The sequence below is a fragment of the Ursus americanus genome, chromosome 1 (genome assembly GCF_024610735.1).
Source record: "Ursus americanus isolate L20-20 chromosome 1, mUrsAme1.1.p, whole genome shotgun sequence".
Classification (NCBI taxonomy): Eukaryota; Metazoa; Chordata; class Mammalia; order Carnivora; family Ursidae; genus Ursus; species Ursus americanus.
This window is the reverse complement of record NC_142127.1, coordinates 98,565,549-98,589,583: the sequence shown is the minus strand read 5'-3', so window position 1 is coordinate 98,589,583 and position 24,035 is coordinate 98,565,549. Positions and strand designations below refer to the sequence as shown.

Below are 24,035 nucleotides of genomic sequence, written 5' to 3'. Positions count from 1 at the left end.
CAGGGACGGAGCCTGGCATCCAGGGGCCACATGACAGGGCCCTGAGTTCAAATGTCGGGGAATAGAGGTGCGAAGGCGGCCGTGCCCACCGGACTGCCTCCTGTGGCCCCTGGCCCTCGCCGTTTCCCGCAGGGACGCGAAGCCACCTATGTCAGGCAAAAATTCAGAAGCGCACTCATCCTTTCAAATGCCTAGACAAAAACAGGTATATAGTAAAAACCTGCAAATAATCATTTATTGTTTGTTTCTGTACAGCGGAAGCCTCTTTTCTTATGGGTGTCACGGGCTTCCTGTCCCGCAGCCCTTTGCTGGGGCCACGAACCGGACCCTCCAACAGGGGGACGGTGGTTCAAGCGAGGCACGGCCTAGTGGGGCAGGGCTGCCCGTGTGCAAACGCTGTACGCTCTCCCGATGGCTCCTTGAATCGGCAAGTTCAAGTCTGAGTTCTTAGTCCAAGGAAACGGAAGAGATTTGGACACGGAAGGAAACTACAGCCATGCCTCGCCTCCCCTGCGGGTAAGCAAATGTGTCCCTAAAATGTACTGTTTCTCTGGCTTCCTTGTCTCTGTCTCCTCTTGCGGAGCTGCCGCTGGAGCTGCAGCTTGTTGGTGAAGAACATCTGCCTCCAGCCTATGTCCTCGGCCAGGGCCCGCATGTCCGGCGTGACGGTGTCACAGGCAGACTGCACTATTGTCTCCCACAGTTTGTCAGACGTGCACAGCTGTGGGTGGCAAGAGGCAGAGGCGGATTCTGTCAGACACGGGGTAAGTCAAAGTCATTTACTCACTCACAAAATCACTGTCCCGTTCCCGCCGCCTGTGAGATACCGGAGGACCCGCGATGCGTGCACGAAGACGCCCCAGCCACGGTTCCCGCCTCCTTGCTTTCCTCTTGGAGGAAGGGCAAGTGCACGAAGGCCTGAAGGACAAAGCAATATTTGATTCACGGAATAAACCAAGTCCTGATCTCATTTAAGATGAAAAATGCAAGATAGCTATAAATAGTACATATACAACATTGTGGTTTTTTTTTTTTAAGATTTTATTTATTTGTCAGAGGGAGAGAGAGAGAGAGAGAGCATAAGCAGGGGGAGCAGCAGGGAGAGGGAGAAGCAGGGTCCCCACTGAGCAAGGAGCCCCACGCAGGACTCGATCCCGGGACCCTGGGATCATGACCTGAGCCAAAGGCAGATGCTTCACCGACTGAGCCACCCCGGCGTCCCATATACAACATTATACAGTTAATTTATATATAATGAGCAACATTATATTGTTCATTTCCAATGAACCACACAACAAAGGCTGACAGCAGCGTGGCCGACCGACCTTCCACCCAGTGCAGCAGTAGCTTCTCAGGTGGGAGCCTTGCTAACTCCTGCTAGGCTTGCCTCCATTTTATTTTATTATTACTGTTTTTTTAAAAGTAGTCTCCACGTGGGGCTTGAACTCTCAACCCTGTGATCAGGACCTGAGCTGAAACCAAGAGTCAGTCACTTAACTGACTGCGCCACCCAGGTGCCCCCTGATTTCCCCTTTCATCAGTTCCATTCAGTGGTGGTTAGTCAAGAAAATCCGGAGGTGGAAGGACCTAGGCACGGTGGGCAAGCAACAAGGAGCCCAGAGTTCTTTAAGCACGCTGGCCTGGGCCTCCCTTCTGCTCAAGCCCCCCTCAGACATGCCCCAGCTCTCCGAACTCCCACTGACACTTCTCTTAAAAGAAGGCAGAGAAAAGCAAGAAGCCCGTGGACCCCTCCAAGATCAAAAACTGATGGAGCATATGCTGAGAGCAAGAAATTTTGTGTCCATGACTGCATTTATTCATTTATGTATGTCTGTTTCATGAATTATTTATTGGAGTCAAATAATCTGAAGCGATCTCGTATGGGATATAATGACGGAAGGGAAGGCATTCGGTCGACTTACACACAATGGAGCTGAAGGCCCAAGGCGCGCAAGGAAGGCAGATCCGTATCTAGAACAGGCCAGGATCCGGGAAGGACGAATTCTGCTTCCTCCATGAAGGGTCCGGTGTTACTCACCGAGCACCAAGGGACTGACTGGACCCCCCTGGAGTACAGCCTTTATTGGGGGCTCAGTATTAGTCTCCCCTGTGGCACTAGCCCGATTCATCTTGATAGGAGGCGGCTCCTGTCGAGGCCACACGCAGGCCTCATCCTTGCCAAGGGCCGTTTCATCATTTATGAACCCAGCGGACAGGAGGCTGGCTGGGGAAACGCGGGGACTGACATCCACAGAGCGGAGCACGTGACCCGTCCAGTTACGGAACACCTGCTCTGCGCGAGGTGCCTTTTGCTGAGCAGTGACACGGGACACAAATATCTTTCTCCTCCGGCTTAGGCTGAGAAGTCCATCCAAATACCTCTTGCCTAGGAATCACCACTCATCTCCAAATCCGGTTCTTTGCGAGGCTTTGACCATCCAGCCAAAACCGTAGCCTATGCCCAGTAGAAATCCAAGAGCCATTTTCAAAAGCAGAACAGTTTTCCTACAAACAAATTCTGGTCTTCGCTCTAAGGCCCGGGCGGACAAGCTGTACTTCTCGGGAGGGGCGCTGCAGGTCTCAGCAAGGACCCAGGGAGGCTGCGGCCACGTAGGCTGCAGACGCCTGGCGCAGCATCGAATCTGCTGGCTCAGGAGAAGCCAGTGGCACAGCTGCTCACAGCACAGTCCCGACCAGCAGCTGCGCCCCACTTACCACGGGCGGTACGTGGAGAAGCACACTCAGTTGTATACGTACCTTGAAAACGAGAAAAGACCCACAAAGAGCTGTGGCTGCTTTTTTATGGTAGGAAGTAGACCTGAGGCGTGGGGTCTTAGGTAACTTGCTGAGACGGCAGGCCTCTCCATTTTTGCGCAGTTCATCTCCACCCCCTTGCATGCAGAGATCTCGCCAGAGCATCGAAGCTGTCTGCCACCTCCTGCTCATCGGCGTGACGTCATCAATGTTGAGCAGCACGTAGCGAGGTGACAGGACCGAGAGCTCTGTGAGGTAAGACCCACAGCCAGAGAACCAACATAATCCTGATGCAGAATGAAGAAGGTATACTGTCATCCCCATCAGGGGAAAGCAAATCTGTTGTGGTGTCCTTAGTGGCAAGTCCAGGAAGACACAAGGATGGCGTGTGGTGGGTGGTGGCAAGGGAGGAGGTGAGAGAGGGCTGGACTGTGACATATTTTGAAGGCAGAGCTCATAAGACTTGCGAATGAATTAGATGAGAAGTAAGAAGAAAGAGAAGAATTAATGATGAGCTTTTTGGCTTGAGCACCTGGGTGAATGGTGTTGCCAATGACTGAGAAAATAAGACCGTGGGAGAAGCAGAATTGGTCAATAGATACGTGGCGGAGGGAATATCAAGAGGTCTGGTTTTGACATGTTAAATCTGTGATGTCTATACTCCATCTGGAGTGTTGAGCACGCAATTAGACTTAGAAGTAAGGAGTTCGAGGGGCCAACCTGGCCTAGAAACACATGTTTGAAAATTATCAGTGTGTAAATACTATTTAAAGCCCTGGGATTAGATGCTATCACATAGGGGTGACTGTAGAGAGAGAAAATGCCCAGGGAAGAGCTCTAGGACATTCCGACATGAAAGCAGTCAGAAAATAAAAAAGTTTCCAGCAATAGAGACTGAGAATAAGGAAGAAAACCCAGACAATCCAATGTCTCAAAGGCTGCTGAAAAGACAGGAATTTAAAATTGGTGCAAGATCGTGTGCAAAGGGCAACCTTGACAAGAAGTTTCAAAGGCACAGTGGGGACTGAATGCCTGGCTAGAGTGAGTCCAAGAAAGGACAGGAGAAGAGGAAGTGGATATAGCAGGTACAGTGACTCTTTTGAGGGAATTTTGCTTGAAGAGCAGAGTGGGGAATTAGGTCAAGGCATTTTATTTTTTTAATTTATGTGCTGATGGAAATGCTCCAGCAGAAGGGGTAAAACTAGTGACAGGGACAGCTGCATGAGCAAAGTGGCTGAACAGAGGACCTGAAGTGCACAGGTGGAAGTGTGACCTTGGGTAAAAAGGAGGAGAACTTCTTACTGGGACAGGAAGTTCACAGAGTCAATGGGTAGAGGGATGAGGCGCTGGTAGAAGAGGGGAAGGGACAATGGGGCAGTTCTCTGGTGACTGCTTCTAATTCCTCCATGAAATAAGAGGCCACAATATCAACTAAGAGTGAGGAAGGAGACTTCAGGAGAGAGAAGAGAGTGTAACACAGACATCTTGGAGGGCAAAGGAGAGTAAGAAACTCAGCTTCTTAGCCAAAAGGTATTTTATGTATAGTGTTGTCTTTGGTTCTGAGTCGGTTCTTAATGCCAGACATATGTTCAAAAAATATGGTCCCAAGAAACACGGAAAAGAGGAGAAGTAAAAGGATGAAGGCCTCTTCTTTCTAATACTGAAGATGTGAAAGCAGGGTGCTGTGTTCGAGACCGCACACTACGATGACCCTGCCTGTGGATATCTGAATCTTGTGTGTGTGCTGCTCCATTCTGGATATCCCGTTTGTCGCAGAGCCAGTGGCACTCAGAAATACTGCATCTGTTGTCCCCCATCTCCTGGCCCCCTGAGGTTGGGGATGGGGCTGCAGAGGTAGTTCTGGTCGCAGCGCTAGCCATAGAAGGGCTATATCCAAACACAGTACGTGAACCTGCAGCCATCTCTTCCCTGCCAGTGTCTGAGGAGACGGCGCATTTCAGAGGATGCAGTCCAAGATGGCGGCACCTCTAGTCCCAGACAGTCCCCTGAGCAACCGGCCCTGGCCAGTGAGAGGTCAGGAGAGCAGTAGCCTTCACCCCCTAACAGTACAAATAGCACCACATCGAAGGCTGGATGCCCCAAACGTTTCAGAGAGCATGGTGGGTGGGGAAGCCCAGCTGCCTCCCTTGAGTCTGGGAGGAAGGCCTAAGTGATTACACACACACACACACACACACACACACACACACAGACGAGCTGGTGTCCGCTCCTGCCCTGGACACAGTCCTGCTCTGCCTGTTGCCACCACCATCTCTACCTGTCCCTCACAAGTTGCACCCTGCCCTGAGTACCAGGATTGGAACCCACCCCAGCATTCAACAGCTGTGTGAAGGGGAACCGTGGGGGTCCCTGATTTCTGTCCTCCTACCATGAGCCACCATTTCAGCCCACCTGGCCCAGAGCCCGCCACCCACTCTCCTCCCCACCCCCAGCCCCAGGCAGCCAAGCATTCCCAGTGGCACCACCCGAGGCCTGGCCTTGGCTCTGTCCTGCCTTGCTCCCCCGCACCCTAACTTCCTTCTGGGGAGGACGGAGACATGTAAGCGTTATCTCCATTTCAGGACCCCATTGCATTCAGTTTTGAGCAGAAAGCAGCCAGGATTTTTTACTTTTATACTTTCCTATATTTTTATGCTACTCTAAAAGTACTCTAATAAGGGAAAAGAAAGAATTACAAACAGAAATGTATAGTATAAGGAGGCATAATCACTTAAGAACCTTTCTGCATAAGTGTCAAAGCAAAAAGTATGATACATTCACATAATGGTTACTGTGACACGGCAACACTGAATCTTCTGATATTGACAGCCCCCCAAACATTCTGATATCAGTCAAATTATTTGTTAGCTTATCCCATCTTCAACAGTCCTTCAAAGTCTAATTTCTCTACTTGGATCACAACGTATTCTAAATATAAGCAACAAAGGGAAACTCTTGAAAATGTCTTAATGTGGAAAAATTAAACGGATCTTCTGATCCTCTTTTAAAAGATTTGAACTCTCACACCAGGGTAGATGACTACCCCATTACTGGCACGATATGTTTCGGGATATCAGTGTGTCTCATATAATGAAGATTATTGAAGAAAACTATGAGATTTGGAGGAAGAGAAAAGAATTCTCAAAAGAGAGCTGAAATTTCTACCAGTGTAACTTCATTTGTGACTCATATTTTATACTGGAAATATTTACAGTTTGTTTTATATTATAAATTGGTCTACATAATACCCCATTTAAGACGCCCAAACCCTGCGGCTCTTTGCTTGGTCGATGCCAGGCTAAGAAACACAAGGTATGATGCATCCTGGCTATGGTTCCAGTTACTTTGATCCGAGGCACAGCTAATCATGGATTTAGCTCCCTCTGGTGGTGGTGCATGAACTTAACACACACGATGCTATCTAAAAGTTGAAAGGGATTCTAGGGCTTATCTAGTTAAGACTTCAAGACCTCTCCTTTTACAGGAGATTATGCTAAGTGAAAGAAGTCAGGCAGAGAAAGACAATTATCATATGGCTTCACTAATATGTGGAGCATAAGAAATAGCATGGAGGACATTAGGAGAAGGAAGGGAAAAATGAAGGGAGGGAAATCAGAGGGGGAGACGAACCATGAGAGACTATGGACTCTGGGGAAACAAACTCAGGGTTTCAGAGGGGAAAGGGAGTAGGGGAATGGGTTAGCCTAGTGATGGGTATTAAGGAGGGCATGTATCGCATGGAGCACTGGGTGTTACAGGCAAACAATGAATCATGGAACACGACATCAAAAACTAATGATGTACTGTATGGTGACTAACATAACATAGTAAAATAAAAATAAATAAGTTAAGCATTTAAAAAAAGATCTCTCCTTTTACAAATGGGGAAATTAAGGCTCTGAAAGAATAAGGCTGGGGCGCCTGGGTGGCTCAGTCAGTTGGGCGTCTGCCTTCAGCTCAGGTCATGATCTTGGGATCCTGGAATCGAGCCCCTTGTCAGGCTCCCTGCTCAGTGGGGAGTCTGCTTCACCCTCTTCCTCTTCCTCTGTGCTCTCTCTCTCACTCTCTTTCAAATAAATAAAAAAATCTTAAAAAAAAAAAAAAAGGGGTGTTGCCCCAGGCTCCTAGCGGGGAGTGGCTGATAGAAGAACAGAACCCAGCTCTGTCCTCGTCTGATTTAAACACTTCCCAACACCCATACACAGTGAAGATAGGAAAACACCCCACCACCACCACCCCCAAGCTTCCAACATCTCTTGAGACTTTTTATCTGTACCATTTTAATATCAAATTCTTGGACAGGATTCAGAGCTGGGTTCCTGTAAATACGAGCAAGCACGTCAAGAGCACAGATGTGGGACCCACCTCAGACTGGTCCACCTGTGAGGGTGTGGGCCTCGCATCTCTCTTTCCACCTGCTCCCCGGGTGCTTGGCCTACTTGGCCAGACTTGGGAACCAGGGTCACAGGGAGTCTGTAGCTGTTCCTGAGTCACGACCAAGATGACTATCGTCCTGGCCTGCCCGGGCTTCAGCCTTTCAACCAGCTGCAGGGGTTCTTTCGGGCCTGCTCTGCTGTGATCTGATGCTCTCCTGAGCATCGGGGCCTGGTGCCCCTGGGCCAAGCCAGCAGCCCCCACGCAGGCTCCCTCCTGGCAGCATTACCTGGCAGGAGCTTGCAGCAATGGCAGGGTTGGCCCTCAGGCTGCCTTTCTCGTATCCCATGACACGGGAGTCAGCTTTCAGGGGTGTGCTCCTATTAGCCAAGCTCCCAGACGATGCCTCCTTGTTCACCCTGAGTACAACCACCCGGCAACCAGGCTCTCAGGGGCTCATCCATGGAGGCTCTGTGGTTGGGTCAACATGGAATCAGGGCAAGAGCAGATGGTGGGAGTTAAGAGAGGTGGGTTGGAAGCAGGACACTCCTAGGGAAAGGAACAGTATAAGCAAATGCCAAAGGCCCAAGACCGCTGACCCAGCACACAAGAGACAGCCAGGAGAAAAGCCAGCAGAAAATTCTGGAAACAAAGATGGGTCAGGAAGTGGAAGGCCTGAAACAGGCCCTTTAGGTGTGACAATGAGGGGGTTACTGTGAACGAGGCCAGGGATATTTAGTTATATTTCTGAGGCATGGACAGAGCGGGGAAAGAAAGGGAGATGAGGTAGGCTCAGAGTAGACTAGTGGCTTTGGGAACGTAGGATGTTGTAAGACGTGAAATTTTTAGAAATCAAACAAAACAAAAATTAAGAATCAAAACAAGGTTACTAACTTTTTAATTTTTCCAAGTAAGGATAATTTGTTTAAATGATCATGTTTTAAGGCCATTATTTCATAAAAGAAGGGACATTTTGGGGCGCCTGGGTGGCTCAGTCAGTTAAGCATCTGCCTTTGGCTCAGGTCATGATCCTGGAGTCCCATATTGAGCTCCGAATCAGGCTCCCTGCTCAGCAGGGAGTTTACTTCTCCCTCAGCCCCTCACCCCGCTCTCGTGCTCCCTCTCACTCCACTCTCGTGCTCCCTCTCACTCTCTCTAATAAATAAATAAAATCTAAAAAAAAAAAAAAAGAGAAGGGACATTTTAACTCTTCCCAAAATAGGAAGGCCTAACCTCCAATAAAGGATGATCATTTAGACGGGCTCAGTTGGTAGAGCATGAGACCTGGATCACAGGGTCGTGAGTTCAAGCCCCACATTGGACATGGAGCCTACTATTTAAAAAAAAAAAAAAGATCATTTAAATGGAATAAATGTGGCTTGATAACAAACTATTCATATCGCATTTACTTACTGTTCTCATTTAATCGTGGATTATAAAATCTTGCTCCCACTGAAGATGCTAGTTTGCTGAAGGTGAACTGCCTTGTAAACTGTTTTGTTTTGTTTTGTTTTGTTTTGTTTTCCCAAGGAGAAAAGGAAAGAGATTGGTTGCAAATAGAGTCAAGAGTTTTTGGGTTTATCTTAAGAATGAGGCTGATTTGAGAAAATTTCCGAGAGGAAAAACAAATGAAAATAAGATTTAAAAATAGGAACTAAATGCAATATAGTATTCCAGACTGGATCCTGAAACAGCAAAAGGACGTTAGTGGAAAAACTGATGAAATATGAATAAAGTCTGTGGCCTCGTTAATAGTATTATATCAGTATTAATTGCTGAGTTTTGATAAATGTCCCCGGTTATATAAGATGTCAGTGTTAGGGAAAGCTGGTGAAGGATATATGCAAACTGTCTGTATTATCTTTGCAACACTTACAAATCTAAAATTATTTGTAGGGGCGCCTGGGTGGCTCAGTCGGTTAAGCATCTGCCTTAGGCTCAGGTCATGATCTCAGGGTCCCGGGATCAAGCTCCCCATGTCAGGCTCCCTGCTCAGCAGGGAGTCTGCTTCTCCCTCTGCCTCTGCTGTCCCCCTCCAAACTTGTTTTCTCTCTCTCGCTTTCTCTCAAATAAATAAATAAGGTCTTGTTTAAAAAATAAAATAAAATTATTTATAAACAAAAAGATTTTTAGGGCTGCCTGGGTGGCTCTGACTCTTGCTCTCAGCTCAGGTCTTGGTCTCAGGGTCCTGAGTTCAAGCCCTGCGTTGGGCCCCACCCTGGGTGTAGAGCCTACTTTAAAAAAAAAAATGGTTTTTAAAAATAACAACAACAACCCAGAAGAGAAAGGAGATAAGTGGCACACTAAAGTCCCTTGGGTCGGACTTGGAGCCAGGTGGCAGGCGGTAGTGGCCTTGCAGAGGAGAGGAACAGCTCCCTTCCTGAGGTCAGAGGAAAGGGTTGGACATGGACACAAATAAGGTGCTAATAAATTTGCCTGCAGAGATTTGAAATAGAAGCTTTTTTCTTTTCATTAATAACGTAGTAAATGGCAGGACAAAACAGAAAATAATTTATAAATGGGGGTGAAAACAAAGTAAATGGTATGCAGATAAAATGTAGACTGAAGACAGAGATGAGTGGTTACTATTACATGGAGAGAAAAAGGCAGCAGCCCTGGACCAGTCTCCATCTTCAAACCATTCTGCTCTGCAAGGATACTGAGAGCTGAAAGCAGCAACCTAGAAAAGGCTTACTTTAGAACAGCAGGTAAATTATGGAGGATATTTCCAAGACGGCACTGAAATAATGGCCGGACACTGAGAGGGAGAGTCATCAAGAGCGGAAGGGAGCAACACCTGGAGAGAAGACAGTTGCTCAGCATAAGGAATAAATTGCAGGAGACAATGCAGTTACTGCCGTTCTCTGTCAAATCCTCCCATTTCGTTACGGGAATACGCGCAGGCCCCAGCAGAAGCTTTCAACAGATCCCCGCTAGTATATTCATGTATTTAAAATTCTTTTTCATTGAAAGTATAAATAATCAGCTTCTTAGCAGCAAATCTTAACTTTAATACATTTTTTATTTATTTTTTTTTTAAGATTTTATTTATTTATTTAACAGAGATAGCCAGCGAGAGAGGGAACACAAGCAGGGGGAGTGGGAGAGGAAGAAGCAGGCTCACAGCAGAGGAGCCTGATGTGGGGCTCGATCCCATAACGCCGGGATCACGCCCTGAGCCGAAGGCAGGCGCTTAACCGCTGTGCCACCCAGGCGCCCCTTAATACATTTTTTAATAGCAAAAAAATAAATAAATAAATAAAGTGATTACTTGTAATACTTGCTTCTGGCTCTCCATTTTTAGGGGGAAAACCAAGCAAAAACATGTGCTTTTATCCTCAAAGGGGATACATGAAATAATATAGATTATATTATTTAAAAGTAATATATATCAAGAAATATGATGGCATTATTGTGAAAAAAAATGTTGACTTTTTAGATACTAAGATTATGAATTAGGGGCACCTGGCTGGCTCAGTTGGTAGAACATGCGACTCTTGATCTCAGGGTCCTGAGTTCAAGTCCCACATTGGGTGTGGAGCCTACTTGAAAATGAATAAATAAATATAAATAAAATAAAAATGGGTGAATACTGTCTTTTTTAATTTAAAGATTTATTTATTTTTAGAGAGAGATAGATCTCATGGGTGCGGGGGGGAGCGGCAGAGGGAGAGAGAGAAATTCAAGCAGACTTTGCACTGAGTGTGGAACCCAACGAGGGGCTCAATCTCATGAGCCCGAGATCACGACCTGAGCTAAAACCAAGAGTCAGATGCTTAACTGACTGTGCCACCCAGGCGCTCCATGAATACTGTTAAAAAAAAAAAAAAGATTATAATTTAAATCATCTTGGGAAATGTTGCATGCTCTTTTATAAATGGACATTGCCACAGTATATTACAACTAAAAACCAGGTTAGGTTTCTTCCATTTCAAACAAATTCCAACTCTAATTAATTTAAGACAAAAAAGGATTTAATGGAAGGATGGTATGTGGGTTTAGGAATAGCTAACGGGGCAAGAATGAAGGCACCTTCCGGGATGCAGGGAGAGGAACCAACAATGGTTGCCTCAAGGCCCTGACATTGGGTGAAATCAGCACCAAGTGCCTACTCTGATCTCATCATTCTTCTGAGGATTCAAAGCAGTGAGAGAGAGTCCATTTCAAGAGCCTGGGGCATGGAGGAGGACAGGGCGCTATGATGAACAATTCTCCAAAACTACCCACATTGTGAATAGATAATTCTGTAAAAGGCAGTTGATGGAAGAAAGGGAGACATAAAGAAGACTCACTACTCACTGACCTCTTTCATGAGGGCATGCGTCTGCCTGAACTGTTGCCTGGACTTGGAATGCCCCTTGACCTGAAATGTCCCTAGTCTTCCAGACCACCTGGTGAGCTCTTCTTTCCCTTGAAAACCCAGATAAAGTAACCCCTTCCATGAAGTCTGGCAGAAGAAATCACTTTGCACTGTCTTTGTACATCACACACACATTCTTTGTTGAACTGCTCACATTATATTATAATAATCTGTATTGTTAGGATCTCTCCTATTAGACTGCAAGTTTCTTGAGAGCAGGAATAATGTCTTTTCACGTCTGCTACCTCTGTGCCTAAAACAGTGCTCAGGATAAAGTAAGTATTCAACAAATGCTTGTGAAATGAATGCAAACAATAAATCACTATGGGAAGGAAGGAAGGAAGGAAGGAAGGAAGGAAGGAAGGAAGGAGGAAGGAAGGAAGGAAGGAAGGAAGGAAGGAAGAAAGAAAGAAAGAAAGAAAGAAAGAAAGAAAGAAAGAAAGAAAGAACAGACAAGACTTTAAGGAAGCACAGGGAAAAATCTGCATAGATACAAAATAATTATCTGTTACCTGCGCAAATCTGCGTGATGTTTGAGAAAGCCTGGCAATATCTTCAAGATCCAGATAAGAAATGATATTCAGGAGCAGTTTGTCTGAGAGCCGTTCAAGGAAGTCAAATTTACCTTCACATAAATTGAAGACATAGTCTAATATTCTTGCACCAAATATTAAGGCAATTTGAACTGTAATTCAAAGAAACCAACAAACCAACAAGGTTATCATATGCAGTCAGGTGAAAGCTATGATCTTTATCAGTAAGACGTGCTTTAGGGCATTCTTACCTGGGGAGTAATTTTTGGATTATGCCAAGTTATTCCCACCTTCACCGAGCTGCCTTTGGGACCAGTGACATGCATTTGTGAGACGTTTGTTTCCAAGTGCTGTCCCTGCCATGAGATCGGAACCTTTGAGGGACACTCACTGTTTAACGCAGTGATGAACTACATTCCCTTGACCTCATCAGCCCCAAATTCCAGTCCAGACAACTGACTTAACTAGTCTCAGCTCCATCCTCATGGTCACCCCCAAATGGGAAAAGATGCTGGTCCATGTGGGTTTTCTACTACCCTCCCTCTCCCCAAATTGGTCTGAAACATATTATCTCTTAATTTTAGTTGATTTTTGTTCCCTTATTGTTATACGTTGTTTCTCCACCAAACTTTCTTCTTCCCTCTTTGCCTTCTTTCATCCCTATCTTTACAGATGGAAAAAAGAAAAGAGACAGAGGAAAATAGGTGAATATTTCATTAAAATCGTGTTAACTTCTGCCTAATATTTTGTATGCTTTTTCAGTTATTTCCAAATTAGAAAACAGTTCACAGAGAATCAACCAATTATAATGGTCTAGCTAAATGTTCAGTGCAAGAAAGTAATAGTTATTTCTTTTTTTTTTTTTCAAGATTTTATTTATTTACTCTACAGAGACAGAGACAGCCAGCGAGAGAGGGAACACAAGCAGGGGGAGTGGGAGAGGAAGAAGCAGGCTCCCAGCGGAGGAGCCTGACATGGGGCTCGATCCCAGAACGCCGGGATCCTGCCCTGAGCCGAAGGCAGACGCCCAACCGCTGTGCCACCCAGGCGCCCCAGTTATTTCTTTTTTTTAAGCCAGTTCCCTAAAAACACCTAAGAAATGGTGAATAAATAGGAAAACATGTTTGGAAGAATACATATTCAAATTTTAACAGTGGTTAAATCTGGGCAGTGACTTTCATTTTCTTCCTTTTGTTCATCTGTATTTTCTCATCTTTCTGCAATAAACCCGTATTACCAGTGTAATTTTTTTAAATCAAGGAAGGAAGGAAGGAAGGAAGGAAGGAAGGAAGGAAGGAAGGAGTGTGGAAGGAAGGAAGGGAGGAAGGAGAGAAGGAAGGAAAAGAGGGAAGGAGGGAGAGAGGAAGGAAGGGAAGGAGGGACGCTGGAAGGAAGGGAAGCCCGCTACGTCGTCATACAAGAGAGGAATACAGGGTGATGATGGAGTAAGCACGTGAATCCCAGGGATCCCAAAGCGAGGGACCTTCTTCATTCCCTGAAGCTCATTTTTCCCTTCTGACTCTGAAAGCATCACTATAACTAGCCTTTCTAGAGACCTGTTCTTAGAAAAGAGAGAGCTCTCTACTCTAAAGTGACTAAATACCCAAGATTTAGGGACCACCTTCTTCCTCAGCCTGGAGCATTCCTTCTGGAGCAAGTAGGATGGAACTGTCAGGAACCCTGGGCTCTCTGCAGAAGTCAGCAGAACCATAATTCGACTGGCTGATGGGTCTCTGATTTCATAATGGATGTAAAGTGAGGGCCATGTTTATGTCAAAGCTCTAATTGTGCAACGCAGAAGAGCCAGGTATATAAGATTTCTCTCTAAAACTGGTTAGTCCAGCATTCCAAAGGCATTAAGGTTTTTAGTGGCTTCTAAATTCCAAGAGCTTCCAATTCAAAGCACTTCTAAAGTCCAAGGGCTTTCCAGAGGGAAAAATACCCCTGTCAAAAGTTCGACTCTAAAGGATAGGTATCATGGAGAACTCCCGGCCCACCAGCAAAATGAGGAGAAAAAGCAGTAGTTACTTAATGGAGGGAGAAAAAAAGCCGTTAGTATAATAAAACATCCCTTAATATAATTGGAGATGTTTGCTCATTTTTAAATGCCAGGAAAACATGCTCGATGCATCCTCAGATTGCACTTTATGAAGTCTCTACCAGTAAAGTCCTTAAAATGTAAAAATTATAAAAGGACATATACACCTAGGGATGTAACGTGACAGTTTCAGAGTGTATGGGCATCGGGGTATTTAGAAAAATATGTTTGTTTATTTGTATTTTTTATGTAACCAACATTTATTTCTTTTGAAATAAGAAACAAAGAAGTTAAAACAAAATCCATTTTGAAAAGTAAAATCACCGCCTTCATGTTGGACTATGTATCCACCAACCTCCAAGATGGCTCCCCAGATTCTCTTCTCCTGGCTTTATTCTTCTGTGTTTCCCTCCCACACTGAGTTAGGGCTGATCTATGTGACCAATAGGACATTGTATGAATGACATTCCAAGTCTTGGTCATAAAGACAGTGGGGATTCTGCCTTGCTGCTGCCTCTTGGATCATTCACCCTGGGAGAAGCCAACCACCATATGCTAACAATTTTCGGCAGTGCCCTGGAGAGGTCCATGGGGAAAGAAATTGAAACTTCCTTCCTGGCTACAGCCACCACTTGTCAACCATGTATGTGAGTCATCATGGAACTGGAGCCTCAGATGACTGAGGTTCCATGCAGCACCGTAGCAGACCCAACAGCTGAGCTGAGCTGCTCCCAAATTCCCAACCCACTGGAACCGTTTGAATTAATTCACATTTATTATTGTTCTAAGCCATTAAGTTTCTGGGTAATCTGTCATACAATGATAGACAATAAGGATTTGAGTACTTCCAAGTGTCGTGGTGCCATAATGGGCACCCAAGATGTGGGAGTATCTTCGAAATTGGAAAGTGTATGAAAAACGTGAATGAGTCTGAGGAGGGTGTTAAGTGCAAGGCTGAAGAGTTTTCAATAAATAGTGTAATTAATAAATAAATAAATAGCTGTTAGTAGAAGCTTGGAAGACTCTGAGGAGGCTTTAAAGTTAAGGGCTTAAAGGAATGTGAAGACAATATTATTAATAACTGGAGGATGGGCGATTCTCGTCACGTAGACGCAGAAACACTATGGCCTACTGAGATATGAGAAGTAAGAAATAGACTTAAGGGGATGTGATTCAGCAACGTAGATTTCCAAGTGAGGTGTTGAACATGCTCTCTGACTTCTTCTTGCTGCTTAAAGTAAAATGTGAGAGCAAAGAGAGAAGCTAAAGAAGGTTTCTTAAAAAGCTGCCAGGATTTGCTGGTTTTGAACATTCTCCGCCTCCTCAGATGGCAAACAATGCGAAAAATTAAGAAATGGCTCCCAGGCAAAGATCAAATCCGGAACAATCTCAGGGAAACATGATATGAAGTTGAAGCTGAGAGTGTGGCTGGAAAATGCTTTGTTGAGAACCAGTCAGTCCTATTTTAGAGCTTCCAGGAAGCTGATGGGTATTGTCACTCAGGAGGCAAGAGCAGAAACCAAGTCAGGGAAGGGCTTATCTCAAAAAGGTGTGTAGGTGTGGTTTCGCTTAATGGAGTGAATCCCCCAAAAGTAACAGACAGCCTATGAAGTTTTAAAGAGAATTCTATGGGTAGAAACACTGCCTGCCAGCTTGAACCGAAAGGGTCAGAGGCAGTGCAAAAGGAAAAACACTCCGGATGCTCCAACTCCTACAGGCAAGAAGGAGGCTGAGAAAACTAAACCTGCAAAGATGGTTTACCTTTCGCGGACGAGGAAGATGACTCAGGATGGATTCAAGAGTCCAGGAGGTAAAACTGAGAGCCATGAAGAATTAGTACCAGATCTCGAGTTCTCATCAAGAACTTATAAACTCATTGAACTCTACCTCTGAAACGAATAATACACTATATGTTAATTAATTGAATTTAAATTTTAGAAAAAGGACTGATAACCTATGCCCTATTGAATTTCAGAATTTCTGTGGACCAGTGTATATAGTGGTTGTCTCATTACGTGTCACGTAGTGAGGGACAGAAAACGTGTCTAATTCACAGGCTTCAGACCTAGAGGAGTGATCCCCGAGGAGGAGCTGCACTTAAGGCATTATATCTGAGGTGTCCCATCCGCCCATGGACCTGAGATTCTGAACAACTGAAGGTACGCTGCAAGAAGAAAGAAATTTACGTAGAAGGAAGGAATAGAATTTCAGAAGCAATAATGGAGACAGAAATGGCAGTACATGGCAAATCTAAACAACTACCACTGTGTAAAACATGTTTGAAATAGCAAACTGGCAGAGTAGTCAAACAAGGCAAATCAAAACACCATTCCACAATTACAACGTAAGGTAGAGATTTAGAATGTAAATATTCTAAGGTCCTTGATATTCAAGAGGCAGAGAGAAATACTGATAAATACTCGATTTTTTATAAGTCAAGTTAAACTAAACTTGTGAAAATTTTAAGGGAGAGCACAAAGGAAGGAAGGGAGGAACAGAGGGAAGAAGAGAAAGAGAAAGAAAAAGGAAGAAAAAGAAATATAAGGATAACTTCCAAAATAGTTGCTTTATAATCAGTTGGAGATTGGTTTACAGCTGAATGAAACAGAAAACTCATTTTAAGGTGACTTAGCAAATAGCAGTCTATTTTTTCCTTAGTTAGTGTGTGGAGATAGGCAGTAAAGGCTGGTACAGGAGCTCCATTATGTCATTAATGTCCCTGGGTCCTTTAATCTTTCTGTTCCACATTCTTAGGACGTGGCTGTCACCCTCAGGGTTACTCTAAGATGGTCTCTGTCCCCTAGGCATCATAATCATGGTCCAGTAAGTAAAAGAGGTAGGGCAAGTAATAGAAATGTGCATGGAAGCTGGGGATGCCTGGCTGGCTCAGTCAATACAGCATGAGACTCTTGATCTCCAGGTTGTGAATTCAAGCCCCACATGGCACATAGAGCTTACTTCTTAAAAAAAAAAAAAATCTAATTAATTAATTTTAAAATATATATTAAATTAGAAACATGTGTGAAAGCTAAGTCTGCCCCGTCTGAAGGCACCTTCTGTGAAGCTCTGTGAAACAACTTGAGTTGACAACTTACTGAGCAAAACTGTGTGCAATGGCCATGTCTGCAAGGCAGGGAGGGAAATTAGTCTCTGTCTTATGGGGAAAAAAATGGAGTAAAGAAAACAAAAGAGAAAGGTGAGAATGGAAACAAAACAAAAAAGCAAAGAGAAAGCAGGATAAGATGAAAGCACAAAATAAGATGATGGAAATTTATAGGTGTATTAGTAATCACAATAAATGTAAATGAACTAATTATGCCAGTTAAAAGACTCTCAGATAAATAACATATGCATACGCACATAATTCTGGCTATACTGTTTATAAGAGACACACTTAAAATAAGACATGGAAAAGCAAAAGTAATAGAATGGGAAAACATGGACCAATTCAAACCAAAAGAAAGCCGATACAGTTATACCGGACAAAACATACATTCAAGTAAATCCCTCCGTTGGAGATAAGGAGGAAGCACTAAGGAATAATACACCAGGATAATTTAATACTTCTAAGCTCATATACCCCTGGGATCCCCGGGTGGCTCAGTCGGTTAAGCCTCCAACTTTTTATTTCGGCTCAGGTCGTGATCTCAGGGTCGCAAGATCAAACCTGGCGTGGGGCTCTGAGAGCAGTGAGGAGTCTGCAAAGTTTCTCCCTCTTGCTCTGCCCCTCCCCATGTGCTCTCTCTAAAATAAATAAATAAATCTTAAAAATAAATAAATAAACTAGTATACTCCAAAACAAATACATAGAACAAACACGGATAGAATTATGAAGAAAAATGATAACCCTCCACTGCAGTGGGAGATTTTATAACCCTTCTATCAATACTTGATACATCACACAGAAGTGAAATTATAAAATATTTGAGTAACACTATTGAAAAGAGTTATTCAATGGACATTGCTGTAGAAAGACAAAGATCAAATATTAGTGAGCTCTATATCCAAAGAAACAAACAAAATTGGTTACCTCCCTAAATTAGAAGAAAATATAAAGATAAGAGCAAATATTAATGAAATAGAAAAGAAACAATGGAGATGATCAGGGAAACCAAAAAGTTGATTTTTAAAAAGATTAATAAAATAGATAAACTTCCAAGAATAAATAAGAAAAAAAAGGACAAAAAGCATAACTCAGTCCTATCAGGAATAAAAAAAAAGAATATAACTAACTATAACAGGGACTTAGAAAAATTGTTACACTAACTAACTTAAAATCAGACCCATTGGGCAATCCTTCAGGAATATATAACTTATCAGTTCTGACTCAAGAAGAAAAAGAAAACCTGAGCGACTATAACCAGTAAATACATTGAATCCACTGATTGAATTAAGAAGGAAAACCTCAAGTAAAGCTTCAGATCTACACTGTTTTACAGGTGAGCCTTATAAACTCTCAGAGAACAGACAATCTATATTTTACATAATTTGTTCCAAAGAATAGAAACAGAAGGACTCTCCCAACTTAAATGATGAGGTTGCTCAATGGACGGCACTGGAGGAGATAATGCTTAGTGAAATAAGTCAAGCAGAGAAAGACAACTATCATATGATTTCTCTCATCTATGGAACATAAGAACTAGAATGATCAGTAGGGGAAGAAAGGGATAAAGAAAGGGGGGGTAATCAGAAGGGGGAATGAAACATGAGAGACTATGGACTATGAGAAACAAACTGAGGGCTACAGAGGGGAGGGGGGTGGGGGAATGGGATAGACCGGTGATGGGTAGTAAGGAGGGCACATATTGCATGGTGCACTGGGTGTTATACACAACTAATGAATCATCGAGCCTTACATCGAAAACCGGGGATGTACTGTATGGTGACTAACATAATATAATAAAAAATCATTATTAAAAAAAAAAAATGATGAGGTTGCTCAAACTAGCAACGATGGTAGGTAAAAGCAAATTTGCATGTGAAAAATCACTTACGAACGTATGTGGCACAAATTCTAAATATGTTAGGAGATTGAATCTATCAACATATCAAAAATACAGATAAATTGTGACCAGTATAGTTAATTCTGGGATAACCCAAGGATGGAATAACTTTGGAAGGCTATGTAATATAGTTTGCCATCTTAACAAATAGGGGGAGAAATGATCATCTCAAAAATAAAGGAAAATTATTTTATATAATTCTAACACCTATTTATGAATAAAAATTCCTAGAAAATTAATAATAAAAGGGAACTTTTTAAACATGATTACCTGATACAGGCTAGTAACCAGAAACTTAATAACAGTAGCAATAGTAATAACGGTAATAAGGTGCCTGGCTATCTCAGTCAGTAGAGCATATGACTCTGGGTCTCAGGGTCATGAGTTCAAGCCCCATGTTGGGTGTAGAGCTTACTTAAATAGTAATAATAATAACAGTAACACGAATTTGTACAGTATCCTATATTTGCCAGGTAGAGCTCTAATATATATGTACACACACATAGTGCATATATATCATATAGATAATCATTTGGTAATCACAATATTCTATGAGATGGGTACTGTTATTATTCCCCTCTTAGAGAGAAAGATGAGAAATGGAGAGGGTAAGGGAGTTGCCCAAAGTCACACAGTGAGAAAGGTCACACAGCGAGAACGAGGATTGAACCAAGCGGTGTGCTCCACTGTGCCCCTCCTAACCATGATGTTGTATGGCCTTTCATGTCAGGCATGATTAGCATTCCCACTCTTGTCACCGTTTCTATTCAGCATTGAGGTCAAAAATAAGTAAGTAAAAGATATAAAAATGCCCCGGAGTTAGAAAGCAAGGACAAATTGTCAATATTGCAGATGACCTAAGTATCGACATATGAAAGTCAAGAAATTCTACTGGAAAATGATCAGCGTCACTTCTCTACATACCAGCAACAATTAATTCCAAGTGATGACTTAATACGCATTTGTCTTTTGGCCCAGTAATCTCACAAACACATATGGACTAAATATGAAATGACCCGTGCACAAGATTATTCATTTTGGCATTATTTGTATTAGCACAAAATTGGAAAGAACCCAAATTTTCATCACGGGGATTCTGGTGCATTCACACAAAGAAATACTATGCAGTTGTGGGAAAAAAAAAAAGGAGGAGGAAGAGGCGTAGGGGGAGGGGAGGGAGTAAGGGGAGGAGGAGGAAGTGGAAGAAGAGGAAGAAGATTTTTAAAGGCATGAAGTGATGATCTCCAGAATATACTGGTGGAAAGGAAGGTGTAAACAGCAGGACCGGGATGCTACCATTTGTAGAAGGGGTGAGGGAACACAGATACCTACATATGAATTTGTTTATATAGGCAGAGAGACTCACTGAAAGGGTACGTAACAAATACAAGCAGTCAGCCCAGGGCAAGGGGAGGAGAGGGCGGGGCAGACAGGGAGGAAACCGAGCCTCTGAACGTTCACTGCTCTATGGTTTGGCTTTGGCAACACACACAAGTTTTATATCATCTTAGAAGAGAATTTTAACCCTTTTAAATTTTACTCTTTATAACTTAGAATTAGGGGCACCTGGGTGGCTCAGTCCGTTAAGCATCCAATTCTTGGTTTTGGCTCAGGTCATGATCTCAGGGCTGGCAGACCAAGCCCTGCCTTGGGCTCGGCACTCTCAGCGTGGAGTCTGCTTGAGATTCTCTCTCTCTCCCTCTGCCCCTCCCCTGCTCTCTCTAAATAAATAAACAAGATCTTAAAACAAAAAACAAAAAACTTAGAACTCAAATTATTTTTTTTACATGATTCTACTCTTAGCTACAAAATAATCATAAAGCACCTGGGAAGAATTCAAGTAAAAAATGTTGAAAGGTCAAATAAAACCTACATGAAGAGAACATTAAGACTTTACTGAAACACATAAAAGAAGACCTAAATCGATGGGGAGATATACCATGCTGATTTTGAGAAGACCAAAGAATGACGATTCTCTCCTCAAAAATCTGGAAATTCAATCCAATTCCATTTAAAATCTCAACAGGGGGGAGCCCGGGGGGGGGGGGCTCAGTGGGTTGAGCCTCTGCCTTCAGCTCAGGTTGGGACCAAGTCCCACATGGGGCTCCCTGCTCAGCAGGGAGTCTGCTTCTCCCTCTGCCTCTCCCTCTGCTTTTGTGCTCTCTCTCTGTGTCTCTCTCTCTCAAAAAAATAAATAAATAAAATTTAAAAAAAAATTAAATCTCAACAAAGATTTTTGCATGGCTTATTAGCTGATCTTAAAACTCACATACAGGGTAAAAAGTCAAGAACAGGTGAACAGTTCTTTCCTGGTAAAGAACAGGAGGAGGAAGGTGAATTCATTTTAATAAGCAAGAAAACTTCCCATAAAGATTGTAATTACAGCAGTGTAGTGTTGGTATCAGACAAACCAAATATCCTGTCCTATAAATAATGCTGGGAACATTGGACATACAGAAAAAAGTTTTAACTTCTCATCATACTCCAAAATAAACCTGAGATGAGTTAAAGACTAAAATATGAGAGACAAGTCATAAGATATTTTCAATTAAAAATAGGTATGGGGGCATCTGGGTGGCTCAGTTGGTTAAGCACCTGCCTTGGACTCAGGTCATGATCCCAGGGTCCTGGGATCCAGTCCCGCACTGGGCTCCCTGCTCCACAAGAAGTCTGCTTCTCCCTCTGCTCCTCCTCCCACTCATTCTCTCAATCTCTCTCTCTCTCTAATAAATAAATACAATCTTTAAAAAAAAATTAAGTAAATACGGTACTCACTTCAGCAGCGTGTATAATGAAACTGGGATGATAAAGGGAGGATTATTATGGCCCTGAGAAAGGATGACAACAAAATTAAAACCATTTAGAGTATCTGATTCTCTGATCACATGTTATCAGCTGGAAAGCAAGAAAAAAAAGTAACCAAAAAATCCCCAACTACCTGGAAATTAAACAAAATGTTTCTATATAATCTAAGAGTCGAAGAAGAAATCAAAATGGAATTTAGGAGATATTTTCAACTGAATGAGAATAAAGTTACAACCTATCAAAATTAGTAAAGCTACACTTAAAGAAAATTTATGGGAAAAATGGCTGAAAACAATGTTTTAAGCCTCTATCTCAAGAAGCTAAGAAAAGAACAACAAATCAGACCTAAGGGAAGTAGTAGGAAGGAAACAATAAAGGTAAGAACAGAAATCAATAACAAAAATAAGTAAATAAAAACAGGGAAAATTCACAGAGCTAAAAGTCTATGAAAAAAATAATAAACTGAATAAACCCGTAGCAAGGGGTCATGGGAAAAAAAGGAGAAAGCACAAATTAGCATTCTCAAGGAAGGAAAAAGAGAACAGCACTGCGGACACTACAGCCATCAAAAGAAGACAGTATTATAAGCAAAGCCCACCAACGTGAATGGATAAACGGATATGGATAAAATGAAGTAAATGTGACAAATGTTAACATCTTTTGTTAGTGGTGTTGTGTATATTATCTTCTTTTTTTGTGGATTTAAGATATTTCTGAACTTTAAAGCTTTTATATTTATTTATTAGTTTGTTTGTTTGTTTATTTGATTTATTTGACACAGAAAGAGAGAGCACAAGCAGGGGGAGCGGCAGGCAGAGGGAGAGGGAGAAGCAGGCTCCCCGCTGAGCAGGGAGCCCGATGTCAGGCCTGATTCTGAGCCGAAGGCAGACGCTTAACAGACTGAGCCACCCAGGCACCCCAAATTTTAAAGCTTTTAAAGAGCGAAGTATAGGACAAAATGTATAAGATTCTTTTTGTGTTAACATATTTTGTATACACGCATAGACCATTTCTAGAAGGATAGACAAGAAAATTGTTAATGATGGTTGTCACAGGAACGGGGAACATGGGGACAGTCGGGAGACTTACTTTTATTCTAAAACCTCTTTAAACTGATTTAATTTTTAATTTTTCTATCACTATGTGTATGTATTCATTTTTTTATCTAAGAAAATTAGTTACTAAAAAGATGATAAAATACAAGAAAAGTCTTGCTGACATCTGCCTTCCCTGCTCTGTAGGCCAGAGCCAGACTCCCACACTTCCTCGGAGGGCTTCTGCCTCCAACACACTCCCACCCTTCCTTCACCCACAGGTCCCTACCCCAGGTGGGCAGAAACTAGAAATCCAGGCGGAAGTCAAGGAGAAGCTGATCTGAGAGGGCAGAGAGAAAGAGGAGAGTAGACTAAGAGGTGGTGGGTAGGCCTGAGAAAATGAAGTCCCAGGTCAAAGGCTGAGATACAGGCTAAGGGAAGGAGGGTCCCAAAGAAAACGGATCATGGATCCATCGCATGGGGCTGGCACAGGTTTGGAAATAAGGGAAAACCAGTTGTTTCCCACTCTCCTATTTCTGGTGTACCAGTATTCCAAGGATCTAGAACTCAGGCCAATCTTTCAGGATTATTAGTATTGATTAGTATTATCGATTTTCCGTTAGAGTCCCCCATTTCAAACATGCAGTCCCATTTTCCTCACAAATCATCTAAATGTCCAAGAGAACCTCAATTCTTTGACATCTGAACTATATCACCCACGTTCCCTTTGTCAAGCAGTAGCAGAAATAAAAAACCTTTGTCATTTGCTTCAGAAGATATGGTTGTTGAAGTCATTTGGTTTTATCACAGGGATTTTTGTGGATTGGCCTAAATACTTAACCACCACTTATAACTCATTCAAAGATCAAAGCAATCAACTTTAAAGTGGACTTAAGTTGGAAAACAACTTATTTTTAGGTTGGATTCAACCTCAACTCATGAATCAGCACTTTCAACTGAGTTGATGTAGGCACATTTTTGCTTTAAACTCAATTTTAACAATATTTCCAATAGCTAATTTTCTGGTAATTTTCCTATTTCTTTAACTTAGGGAAAAAGTCCAGAGATGTTTCTTCAGATTTTTAAAGGTCTCAGAGGAAAAAAAATTAAACTTCGTAGACAAGTGGACAACGA

At 42.9% G+C, this 24,035-nt stretch overlaps 1 protein-coding gene across 5 annotated transcripts in view; it reads right to left on the bottom strand.

Annotated features, from left to right (window-relative positions):
- Window positions 1-216: 216 nt before the first annotated feature.
- Window positions 217-24,035, bottom strand: part of FBXO36 (F-box protein 36) — an 84,595-nt gene continuing 60,776 nt past the window's right edge. For 2 of the 5 annotated variants that reach the window (XM_045794186.2, XM_087864176.1), the window contains exons 3-4: window positions 12,001-12,173; window positions 217-721 (exon numbers count right to left, since the gene is read on the bottom strand). In XM_045794186.2, coding sequence (XP_045650142.1) covers window positions 533-721; window positions 12,001-12,173 — 362 coding nt within the window. In that variant the 3' untranslated portion in view covers window positions 217-532. Of the gene's footprint in view, window positions 919-12,000; window positions 12,174-24,035 lie in introns of all 5 variants that reach the window. The other 3 variants (XM_087864182.1, XM_087864177.1, XM_087864188.1) reach the window with 3 other exon arrangements.